The sequence below is a fragment of the Mastigoproctus giganteus genome, chromosome 8 (genome assembly GCF_048544385.1).
Source record: "Mastigoproctus giganteus isolate SK-2022 chromosome 8, ASM4854438v1, whole genome shotgun sequence".
Taxonomy (NCBI): Eukaryota; Metazoa; Arthropoda; class Arachnida; order Uropygi; family Thelyphonidae; genus Mastigoproctus; species Mastigoproctus giganteus.
In genome coordinates, this window is record NC_143582.1 from 145,782,932 (window position 1) to 145,796,453 (window position 13,522).

The 13,522-nt window shown below is 39.3% G+C and overlaps 1 protein-coding gene across 1 annotated transcript in view; it reads right to left on the reverse strand.

Annotated features, from left to right (window-relative positions):
* LOC150081900 (mitogen-activated protein kinase-binding protein 1-like) overlaps positions 1 to 13,522 on the reverse strand; it is a 470,343-nt gene that overhangs the window by 6,039 nt on the left and 450,782 nt on the right. Inside the window, exon 30 of the mRNA XM_090378972.1 lies at positions 7,969 to 8,045. Coding sequence (XP_090235098.1) covers positions 7,969 to 8,045 — 77 coding nt within the window. The remainder of the gene's footprint in view (positions 1 to 7,968; positions 8,046 to 13,522) is intronic.

Below are 13,522 nucleotides of genomic sequence, written 5' to 3' on the forward strand. Positions count from 1 at the left end.
TCTCTCCTGTAGCAGTAGTAGAGGCATGTGATGCAAGAAAGCATGCTTACGTAGCATCAGCCAAAAAAAAAAAAAAAAAAAAAAAAAAACATTTCACACATTCATTCCCTCTAGAAGTTTGTCCAGTTCCTCCTTGAATTTAAGCTATCAACTTCCATTCTGACCTTTAGCCAGCAGGTAGTTGATTGCTGGAATAAACTGTATAGAATATGAAATGTGGTTCAGAGGATTCTGAAATTGGGGATGAAAGAATTTGATACTGAAGTTTTCTATCTACCAGGAAAAACAAAGGAGTACCATCTCCAAGAGCAAGTAATAAGAAAGAAGACGACTCAGTTCACCTGTCTTAAAAACCTGGATGTTGTCTATTTCACTCTCAAAATATTACTGCATTTATAAACTTTTCTCAACCTTCTACTAGTGGAAAGGGCAGCTAACTGAAAACACAAATCAGTTTGCTGAAAATGAGTTTTACTTGCAACAAAGCTGTGTGAATCAACATAAGCTCCCAATTTCAAAGAAACAAGACTTCTCAAGGTTCTGTCAACCATAAATATAATGTGAGACATCATTAAGTTAAAAATCAAACTTTATTCTTCCCTAAAATATAACAGGAAACTTCTGTCTATAAGTTGCCTGTTATAGAAGATAACTTTTAAGGCTGGTTCTATTCCATCTGTCCTTTCTGCAAAATATATTTCCTGTGTCACCCATATAGCTAATTTTTGTGGAAGCAGTACATTTTCCCATGGCAATTCTGATTTGTTGTGTTGTCTGATGCATGAATATTAGTTCTAGTGTTGAGGTGGCTAACAGAGTGCTTTATGGGTCCCTCATTTTAATTCCTTCGAGGGCATAACCCTTTCATTCAAGCTCTCTTATTTGCAAATCAGTATGCGACAATTCAGCATCATCAGATGCTGAATTGTCACATGTTGAATCAAAACACACAAAGGCATATCCTTTGGCTGTATAATGTTCTGCTAAAGATGGCTCTGCAAACCTTCTACCACAAGTAGCACATACTATATACATAAAACAGTTCTTGATAGTTCTCCTCCAAGCCAAATCATTCCCACTACTCTGAGCTCTCTGCTTTACTACTCTGGTATGATGCATGACATTAGTTTAAAATTAAATTAAAAATACTGCAGTAAACTAAAAGAGACAAATAATGCTGCATTATTCTAAGATTATGTAACAGTAGCACGTGCATTCATTATGTTATCCTGCTTTGGTTTGTTTCTGTATTTTGCTGAATTTATTTCAATAGAGGTTATCCCACTTAGGTGTGAAGATATTTTGCTATATGGGAAGTTGATGATTTTAGCTGCATAATTCAGTAGAAGGCTATTAAAACTTGTTGATATAGATGTCAAGGAGATTCACTGGCTTCTGTATAGAGGCTTTGAACTTGTAAATATGAAAACCCCTTAGTACAATGCAGAGAACATTGTGACGTACAGGTTCAAGCTGCTTCAGTACATTTTTATGGGTGAGGCATTATAGGAGATCAATAATTAAAATCAGAATTAATGAGGGAATGGTATAGACATAGCAGCAATTACCTGCATCCCATAATAACACAGCACAAATTACTTGAAGGAGATTTACTTCTGCTTTGGAGTCACTGGTTAAAGATGCATTGCAGGATCATCTAGACAAGACTGCAGCAATAATTCAGACACAGCATGGGTTTGTTAAGGGAAAGTCTTGTCTGACAAATTTGATAGGATATTATGATGTGGTTACAAAGGAACTGGATGCAAAAAATAATTTTGATATCATATATTTTGATTTCAGGAAAGCTTTTGACATTGTTGCACATGGAAGACTATTGTACAAATTGGAGCAGAATGGTATTAAGGGTAAGTTGCTACAATGGATAAAAGGATGGTTAAGTGGGAAAAGACAGAGGGTGGTAATCAATGGGTGCTGCTCTTCGTGGACTAATGTTATTAGTGGAGTTCCACAGGGTTCGGTGTTGGGTCCACTGTTGTTTTGTATATTTATCAATGATATTGATGAAGGTATATCAGGCTTAATGTCGAAGTTTGCAGATGATACAAGGTTGGCAGGGTTGTTAATGACAGTAATGGCAGTGTGCTACTGCAACAGGATCTAGATAATTTGGGCAGAAGGGCTAAGAAGTGGCAACTGAAGTTTAACCTTGACAAATGCAAAGTACTGCATATGGGTAGAAGTAACCCCAGAGAAACGTACCAACTGTGTGGTACTACACTTTAGCATTAGCATTAGTAGAGGCATTTGATGCAAGAAAGCAAGCTTATGCAGCATCAGCCAAAAAAAAAAAAAAAAAACCCACTTCCACTTCACCCCTCTGTTCGTTCAAAATACCTGTCCAGCTGAGCCTTAAACTTATTTAGGCTATCAACCTCCACCACAAGGGATGGAAGTCTGTTCCACCAACCAACCACCCGCTGGCTAAAGGCAAATTTCCGCACGTCTATCCTACATCTGTCTTTCCTCAATTTGAATTTATGCCCTCTCAAGTGATTTTTCTGAGCTAGAGGAAGAATCCCATCAGCATTGAGCATGCTTAAACCATTCAAGGCTTTATACACCTCTATAAGATCACCTCGCTGGTGCCTAGTCTCCAGACACTGTAATTTGCAAAACTTAAACCTTTCTTCGTAAGAGCACCCCTTTGTTCCATTCACTAATCTTGTTGCCCTTCTCTGTACTCGTTCCAGCAGCTCTACATCCTTCTTGAAATGAGGCCTCCAGACCTGTATACAGTACTCTAGGTGTGGCCTGACCATCGCCTTATACAATGGAATAATCACCTCCTTATCCCTGCTGGAAAAATTCCTGTATATCATTGACATTGACAATACTCCATGAGCTACTCTTGCAGCCCGTCTGCACTGCTCAGAGAACTTCATATCTGCCTGCACAACCACCCCCAAGTCCCTTTCATTCTCTACCACTGTCAGTGTAGTACCACAGAGTTGATACGTTGCTCTGGGGTTGCTGTTTCCCACTTAAGGTGGTAGAAAATGAAAAAGACCTGGGAGTAATTGTGCAGTGAGATATGAAGTTTTCTGACAATGCAGACAGGCTGCCAGGGCAGGCCATGGGGTTTTGTCAATGATATATAGGAATTTTGCTAGCAGGGAGAAGGAGGTGATTGTCCCTCTGTATAAGGCAATGGTCAGGCCACGCCTTGAGTTCTGCGTACAGGTCTGGACGCCTCATTTTAGGAAGGATGTAGATTTACTTGAGCATGTACAGAGAAGGGCAACAAGATTGGTGAGGGGATTGAAGGGATCCTCTTACCAAGAGAGACTTAAGTTCTGCAAATTGCAGTGGCTGGAGACTAGGCACCTGCGTGGTGATCTGATTGAGGTGTATAAGGCCCTGAATGGGTTGAGCACGCTGAATTCTGATGGGATCCTTCCACTTGTTCAGATTACGAACCTAAGGGGGCATAAATTCAAATTAAGAAAGGGCAGATGTAGAATAGATGTGCGGAAATTTGCCTTTATCCAGCGGGTGGTTAATTGCTGGAACAAACTTCCATCTGTCGTTGTGGAAGTTGATAGGTTGAATAAATTTAAGGAGGAACTGGACAGGCATTTGGAGGGAATGATGTGATTTTTTTTTTTTTTTTTTGGCTGATGCTGCATAAGCTCATACACTTGCTTTCTTGCATCACGTGCCACTGCTACTACTACCTTCTTAAGGCAGTTTATATGCATATGTTTGATACATTCAGGAAAACTTAATTTTTATTGAGTATCAGATCAAGGAATCTAGTTAAAAGTCTGGTTCAAGAAGTAAGGTATGTTTGCAGGAAAAATGTACTGCCATTGTTTGTTGTGTAGAAAGTCTTTATTTTCTTGAGCCAAAAAAAAAAAAAAAAAAAAAATCTGTTTATGGTGCCTTATAGCTTCCCAAAAACATGCATCTAATTGATGAATGTTTCGAGAATGCCAGGAGATAGTAGTAGGTCATCCACATAAAGATTTTTCTCAACTGTGCCAGCTATATCTATTTGGTTATGGCATTGATCATGATGGCAAAGAGTGTGGTGGTAAGAACAGAGCTTTGAAATACTCATTCTTCTTATATGTATATATACATATGAGAGAGTGTAGAATGAAAATGTACCTGAAATTGATCTTTTATTCAAAATATTTGGAAATGATCTCAAAGGCTGAATTAATATAGATATTGAAGAATCCTATACTTCTATGTTGTATAGAATGCTTTTCTATTCTACAGACATGTTACTAGGGCATCTAAAATATTTGTGTCAGCTTAAAAATAGAGTAATCCTTTATTGATTTCTTTGTAGGAACCATGTTAGTGTTGAAGTATGGCATTATTTTTTTCCTAAGCAACTAGCGAGGGTGATAATTTGTTTGGTGAATGTTTTTTACATCCAAGAAAGCTGTTCTATTGTTGATCTATGTATGGCATTAATAAATTTTTCTCTAAATAACTAGTGAGGGCAATAATTTGTTTGGTCAGTGTTTTTTACGTCCAAGAAAGCTAACATATGATGGTACTGGCTGCTATGATAAGAATCCTTTTCATGGGGAGGGGACCTTATATAATTGTTACACTGCAGTCAGAGAGTCTTCACTTAAACATACAATCATGGAATAAAGAACTCCAGGTCTGCAGGACCATTCGTTGACTTTGAAGCATATCACACAACTCGTGTATGGTTTTGGTGACAGTTACGTGGAAGTTGTTTGTACTTTTTATTTCAGGCTTTCTGCAACTGAAAGCCTGGCTCACCTTTCCTCGTGCTTTAAATGGATCGATCTAAATACTTCGTTTTTCTTATGTAGAAGTCATTTTTTTTTTGTATATGTTTGAGTAGGATTATTGATATACTAACCAAAATAAAAAAATATATTTATTTCTCATATCACTATCATTGCTCCTGTTTTCAAGACTATTTACATTTGGTCTCATTCAATAGTGATATTCTGGTACTATTTGAATAAGCAGTCTAGTGCTATCTTTGTTACTACAATAGCCTTTAATATACAGCATTATTTTTTCAGTTTTGTGTTCATTACTGTTTTACTTTGCTTGATTCAATCATGGTTCCTACATCATTATAACCAGCTAAAAAATTCATGATTTTGGCATTTTTACAGAAATTAGCAGAGGCATATGATACAAGTAAGCAAGCTTATACAGCAACAGCCAAAAAAAAAAAATCTTCCCATTTAATAATTATTATTATACTAAATTATATTATCCATGGTTTTTATTTTTTTTCATTAACTTCTGATTCCTACTCAGTTTGTTGTATGGTCTTGTAATATTTCTCTTTTTCAGATATGGAACTAGTCTTTTCTTTGTTATTTAAATTATTTATTTAGGTTTTAATTGGTTAATTTAGGTTTTTGACTTTTCTGTATTTATTTTTATCAGTAAATTCACAGGCACAATACTTCTGTTCCTGTAACTTCCTGTTTGTAGTTATTGTGTGTATATATATATACACTGAGTGATCACTGGATTATGACCGTACCTAATACTTCGTAGGCCCTCCTTTTGCCCTCAGTACATCTATCCGACTTGGCATTGATTCAACAGGATGTCAGGGGGGTATGGCCAACCAAGCTGTGTGTAATGTGGTCAGCAGTGCAGGGTATGGAGGTGATTGGTGTATCCAGATGCCTCATATGCTTTTCCATAGTGTCCCACAAGTACTCTATGGGATTGATATCAGTGTAGTTGGGAGGCCAGTAGATATGCTGGAAGTCAGAACTGTGTTTCTCAAACCATTCCTGCACAACAAGTGCCTGATGGCTTGGCGCACTGTCATCTTGGAAGACACCATTGCCATTCGAAAAGTGTAACATAGTGGGGGGTGTACACAGTCAGCAAGCAGTTGACGATAGCGGAGGCCAGTGATACGTTGTTCCACATGCACCAGGGGTCCAAGTTCCTGCCAGTGAAACATGCTCCACACCATACAACCACCTCCACCGGCCCGCACTTTTGATACCATGAATGATGGATCAAGAGCCTCGTGTTGTTGACGCCAAATCTGTACACAACCATCCACGGTGTGGAATAAATAATGATTCATCCGACCAGCACACCTTCTTCCAGTCTTCTAACGTTCAACTTGCATGCCGTTTGCACCAGGCGAGTCTTTTATGCCAACGAACCTTGTTTAGTAGAGGTTGTCTGCTGGTGTAGCCCATACGTATGAGCATATATGACGCATAGTCATGCCAGATATTGTTCCAGGTTGGCCCATGTTGTATTGGGCAGTCAACTCTTCAACAGTGCTGTGCTTGTTCACCTGTATGAGTCGTCGGACCCAGCACTCACCTCTAACATCAGCCTTTCGCTGACCTTTGCAGGTTTGCCGTCGGGCCGTTGTTTGATCATTTTGACACCAGTCCTGGTACACTTTAACAACGGCGACTCTCGAACACCCCACCCATTCAGCCATTTGGGAAATCGAGGTACCAGCTCGTTGAGCACCCACAATCTGTCCTTTATTAAAGTATAATAAATCCTTCCTTTTATCAATCATGCTCAGAATTTTACTACCTACTGAACCACTGACACCTTATCTATGCTACGTAGGTCAACTAACTCCACACTCTCATACCTTACGTGGTAAACGGGTCACATTCAATTTTCATAGGGATGGTCATAATTCAGTGATCACTCAGTGTAAAATAACTACATGATGGCATATACCCAGTAATTTTAAGAGGAGCTGCCAAGGAAGGTATCGAACCACTGAGGTTAATTATGAGGGCATCATTGGACTTGGGAGAGACTCCTTTGGATTGAAGAAGTGCCAATATATAAAAAATATTTCTGTTCCCCGATTTTGGCAGTATGGTTAAATCTTAGAGGCAGTGTTTAAGAGTGCAATCCAGGGACATTTAGGTAGATATGGCATTATGGAGGACAATACAACATGGTTTTGTTAAGGTAAAATCATGTTTAACTAACTTAGTAGGCTATTTTAACACTGTTACTCATGAGCTGGATGTATTAATGGATATGCTTCAGATTGGTGTAACATTATGAGTGGGCTACCCAAGGACTAGCTGTTGAACCACTGTTGTTTCTGATTTTCATAAATCAGAAACAACAGTCTGTTCAAGTCATCCTGAAGGAGCACTGGTAGAGCTGTTAATGATCAGTGCTCCTTCAGCAAATGCAGCAAAATGCAAGGTCTTACACTTGAGGAATAGCAACCCTAAAATAAATTATGCACATGGTGGGGGGTTGAATTAAAAACAGTAGAGGAAGAAAGGGATCTGGGAATTATGATATGGGAAGATATCAAGTTTCTTGAGCATTGTAAAAAGCCTTCCAGGAAAGCCCATGGTGTCCTATCGATGTTTTTTGAAAGTCATCCTGTAGAGATAGGGAGTTCATAATTTCACTGTATAAGGCAATTGCAAGACCACATTTGGAGACCTCATCTCAAAAACCACATTGAGCTTCTTGAAAGGGTACAAAGACCTGCAAACTCGCATGACGAGATCAGAAAGAGGGTAACCATATATGAGGAAAGACTATGTGTGGTACAGAGCTTGGCAACCAGGCACCTGGTTGGGGGTTTTATAAGGTTCTGAGAGGGGTTAATAAAATGAATGCAGATGGAATTTTCACTGTTATAAAGAATTTAAGAACTAGGGGCTAAAATTTCAAGTTAGGGGTTTAGACTAGATTGTAGGAAGTTTTCTTTTAGCCAGCGAGTTGTTGATTGATCTCTACGTCTCCACTACCTGTGAAGATGCTGTCTTCACAGGTAGTGGACAGTTTGAATAAATTCAAATTATGTGCTTCCCTCCTCACATAGGTGAGGAGGGAAGCACATAATTTGTATTTTCTTATCTATTCGTGTTTCTTTCACACAGCAAAAGCCTGTGGCTTCCTTCCACTATATGGCTATTACTATTATGTTAATACACACACACTTAACAATATATATAAAATTACCTTTTGAAATAACTGCATGGCATTCATTGTAACATTTATTAGGTCTTCTGCTACTTTTTCACATGCCTCCTGAGTCACTGCATACCAAAAAAAGAAATGTACATATCATAAATATAATACATGGTGTCTACAAACTTCCTTTACAAAACTAAAACATTATTGTGTGAATAAGGTAATACAAATCTGAAAACAACCACTTCTAGGTGATAGAGGATATCTTAAAGTTTTTATTTACTAACCGGAAAATATGTGTGCTGCAGTAGATGTAGCATAATCAGAAAACTGTAATCATGGTGGAAGTTACTGACCTTAAGGAAGCACAGTGTACCAAGTTGCATTCTGCCGCCACCACCACCACCCACTGTCATGCATAAATTTTGAATACAGTTAAAAAGAAGCCATTGAGTAAACTTACAGTTCTCCAGTGGTATATACATAAAGGATTGCCTGTTTGTGCAATCAACCTTAGGGATTGATTGCACAAACAAAATCAGAGGTGACATGGTCAAAGGAAGTTTTACATGGATCCTAGGGAAATCTATATGGCATGCCATTCATGAGCTTAATATGTCATGGTCAACAGTGTTAATGTGTTACACTGCCATGAGGATGAAACCATACAAGTTACACTTGTAAAGAAGCTGTTGATCAATCACTGACAAAGCCAAGATGACAGAACTTTGTTCAGAAGTGTTTCTGCTTGTAAAGATAGCAATAATTCCTGGAAAAAAAATCATCTTCGGCAACAACTGCACTTTTCACACCAATGGGAAAGTTGTTAGTTGTTGGCGCATCGGCTTAACAATGGGAAAGTAAACAAACAAAATGTAAAAATATAGGGAACAGAAAAACCACATGAAATTTCGGAATACCATTGCAATAGTCCAAAAGGAAAAGCACCGGGCGTTGAGTGTGTCAGTTTAGTGATTTTGTGCTCTTACATTTACTTTAATTTCAAGTGAAATTATGCAACCTAGTGTAGATTATTTCGGATATCTTGAAAGCTAAAGATGTCATTAATACAAAAGTTCCAACTATCGGCCCCGAATATTTGAGGTAAACTTACTTTTTGATAATTTTAGATAGACATAATTATATGCTTTAGCAGTAGTGACCGGATGCACATGTATCATGGCACTTAGAGCGAATGCCACCCTGCTGCACATACTCGCAATTAGGCTAATCCCTGCCTCGAGCAACAAGGCTCCAACCCTCTGCCTTTTGTTTCTCAGGAAAGAGAAAGTAGTTAATAGTGCACCGTGTTTGTTGTTTACTCGTTTGAACTTAGGAAGGGCAAGCTATACAATAAGGTAATCTATTTCCAGAGCTTACAAATTTACCCTACTTGATAATTTATTTTCAATGTATGTAAATATATTTTTCTAAAACATTGAAGGCAGCCTGCAAAAAATCGCCAACTTAGTTTAGCCCCTATTTGACTACTTACTTGTGGTTTTTTGGCAATTATAACAAGCTCTGCTTCAACTTACTACGAGTAGATAATCTTTATCCGTATTCCTCTCGTTAATACCCACTAAAACAACATGAGCGACGCTGAAGTTGAACTGATAGTTAAGGGATAGGCGGATTACCCAATCCACTCAAGGAGTGAGGCCCCGGCAACTGGGGAAGGTACGAATAAACCTACAAAGACCAAGGCCAAGAAGAAAGAGAAGGGTAGAAGAAGGTCTGCTACAGACATTCCAACAATGAAGGAAGTCTCTGAAGAGGCTGCCAACGAATCATTCAGCGAATCTGACCATGAAGAACAAAAGAGTCAGGAAACTCAGCATGAAGAAAAAGAGTCAGGAACCCCCTATTACCCAGGTTCCCCCGTTGACCGGGACTCCAGTGGAACAGATTATTGCCATTAGAGGAACCCTAGAAAAATACATGGCTAAGCAATCAAGTAGAATTACTGCTGCCATTAGAACTGACGTGATAGAGATCTTCAGTAAAATGGAAACAGTGGTCCAAAAATTACATGTTGACCACGAGAGGCTTAAAGCAAAAATCGAAGTTCTCACACAGGAGGGGGAAAAACAAATGCAACAACGCCCCCGCTCCTTTTCAGAGGCATTGAGGAATGGAGTTCAATACGTGCCCAACCAACCAGGAAACGTACAAAACCGAAAGGCGGTAAGAAAGCCTGAATCACATGTTATTTTTGTTAAACCAGTGGAAGACGCACATTTAAATACCAATGAAGCGATCAAGGAAGCACTCACAAAAAACTTCAAGGAGCAGATGAAAACTGTAAAAATAAAGAGTATTAGAAAGACCAGGCATCCAGGAGTCTTAAAAGAAACAGACACCAGGGAGGAGACACAAACCATCCTGAATAATGCCGACATGACAAATTTCGAGCTTAGGGCAGAAGCCCCAAAGAAAAAAGGGCCTTCAGTTGTGATCTTTGACGTGGACGAGAGCTTCACACCAGAGGAGCTCAAAGCCGAGATCTTTAATAAAAATCTAAGTATATAGATTTTATTATTTCGGACTAATATAGATGATATTAGTCTGAAATACAAAAAGAAGACCAAGTCACCTACAAACGTAAACTGGGTAATCGAACTATCAACCAAAGCATGGCAAATTCTGGGAGCTCAAAACAGAATATTCATTGGATGGGACAGCCATAGATTCAAAGAATATATTCCTGTCCGCAGATGTTATAGGTGTCTCCGCTTTGGCCATACCTCACATACCTGCAATCAGTGTGAATCCACATGTGGCCACTGTGCCCAAAAGGGACATGACTATAAGGATTGTCCTGTCAGAAATCAGCCGCCAAGCTGCACAAATTGCAAAGCTGCAAAGGCTCCACACCAACATTCCATCCGAGATACCAACTGCCCTGTCTATCTAAAAGTAAAGAGTCTCTACCAAATGCGGATAAATTATGGATAGAATTCTTTCTTCCAATTACCAACTAGAGATAAGAATTGTACAATTAAATGCGCAGAGAGCAAGAGTAGTTGCTGACCAGCTGAAGATAAAAGCTGAGGAAAAACAAACAGATCTAATCCTGCTCCAGGAGCCCTATGTTTGCTCTGGGGTGGTTATGGGCTACCCCTCATCGTATGAAATTGTCCAATGTACAAATGACCAACCATGGGCTGCGATTGCATCAGAAACCCTGATATCACAGCAACCAAGGTCACCCCACTATGCACTTCCATCAGTGCCTGTGCCCAAATCATGACATCTCTTGGATCACTGTTCATCCTCTCTCTCTCTAATAAGTCTGCTGACGAGGCAAGTAGCGGCCAGACGTGTTCAAAGCCGCTAAGTGGATTTTTCTTATTTATTGATTCGAAATTATTGTTTTTCTAAAACTTTTGATTTAAATTTAGTAGTATAACATTATTTTGTGATTTTCTGATTAATTTGGTGTATTTATTCTTTACTCGGCCTTGCAATTGCATAAAAGTATCGGTAAGGGTATCCACGTGTTACAAGTCGCAGCTCCGCTGAACAAGAAGTTTTTTAGCCATATTTAGCCGCTTATTGAATATTTTTTACATCAAATTATTTTTTGTAAGTAGCTTATAGACCTAGTAAGGATCATTAGTTTATTCTGAATTGAGACAGCGAGATCTGAAAGTTAATTAATACTTAAGTGTCCATAGATTTACCGTTCGTAACTTCCCGCCTTTATCTTTGTCATACGATCGTTATATATCAAACCGTTATATGTATTTAGTTAAAAGTACAATTTAAATGCCAACGAAGTTGGCATTTAAATTGTACTTTTAACTAAATACATATACTGACTCATTACAAACGTAACATAATTAATTAATATATAACTGATATGGAAGTTATATAAAGGGAACTCGGATATAACTAATACTTGACACTAAAAAATATATATCCCATTATAACTGTGTTGGGAGAAGTTAGGGTTATAAACTGAAATTGAAATTTTATTTAAATTAAAAGAAATCATGACTCAGACCACAGCAGCAAAACAAAAGGCTCAAGCTAATGGAAGTGCTGTGGCTCAGAGGAGAACTAAGGGGGGGCAGTTGCCTTCTGAATTACAGCCTTTTAAAATGCACAGCTTGCATGATGTTTGTGGAGCATTCAGGTACGGGACATGATATTGCCATGGGGGATGTCTTTGTGTGTGCGCGATGCAAGGAGTGTATCGAAATCAGGCAACAACTCAGCGTTCTTATGGGCCTATATAAGAGCTTGAAGGACAGGGTGGATGTCCTCGAAGGAACTAAATTGAGGGGCCCATCAAGCTCTCAGCTGCCCACATCAACGCCAGAGCTTGCACTTGGTCATCGCGCAACACAGCAGCAACCCCCAAGGCAGAATGCGCTGGTCCCAAAGGAACTAGTAGTTGTTGGTGACTCTATTGTCAGGGAAACGGGGAACATGCTTTGTAAAAAGGATAGGTGGAACAGGACCAGGGTATGTCTGCCAGGGGCAAAGGTTGATGACGTTGTAGAGCAGATATCATCTTTTAAGGACACAAAAGGTGATATAGTTGTACACGTTGGTTGGCACTAATGATATCAAGAGTAGGAGACCGGCAGAATTGCTTAACAAGTACAGGTCACTGTTGAAAAAAAGCCGTGAAATAGGGTTGAATTTGAAAGTGTCTGCAATTCTGCCCAGACACGATAGGAGGAAGTATATGATGAGAGCCTTGTCGATCAATTCGGCCCTGGAAAGATTGTGCAAGGCTCAAGGGGTAGAATTTTTTTCAGCCTGGACAGTACTTGTTAACAGAAGAGATTGCTTCTACAGGGATGGGATACACTTAAATAGAAAGGGTGCAAGAATATTTGCTGATGCTATCGAGGCAGTGTTAGGTGGGTCGGAAAACTGCTAGCTTGGGGGGGGGAGACAAAGACGAATAGATTAACAGTAGCCACTGGCAGAGGTGAAAGAGATTCTTGCACTGCTTCTATTGGAATGAGCAGTAGCCTGAAAGACAAGATGCCAGATATTTCAGAGACTGCTGGGAGTCATTGCGGTACAAGTAAACACATGGGTTGTGTTAGGGTAGTTAAGAATAGAAATAGGTGCATGTATAGTTGCATTAGCATTAGTAGAGGCATATGATGCAAGAAAGCAAGCTTATTCAGCATCAGCCAAAAAAAAAAAAAAAAAACACACACACCACTCCCATTTCAGCCCTCCGTTCGTTCGAAATACCTGTCCAGTTGAGCTTTAAATTTTGTTTAGGCTATCAACTTCAACAACAAGTGATGGAAGTCGGTTCCACCAACCAACCACCCGCTGGCCAAAGGCAGATTTCCGCACATCTATCCGACATCCGTCCTTCCTCAATTTGAATTTATGCCCTCTGAGGTGATTATTCTGAGCAAGATGAAGAATCCCATTGGCATTGAGCATGCTCAAACCATTCAAAGCCTTATACACCTCTATCAGATCACCTCGCCGGTGCCTAGTCTCCAGACTCTGTAATTTGCAAAACTTAAGCCTTTCTTCGTAAGAGCAACCCTTTGTTCCATTCACTAATCTTGTTGCCCTTCTCTGTACCCGTTCCAGCAGCTCCACATCCTTCTTGAAA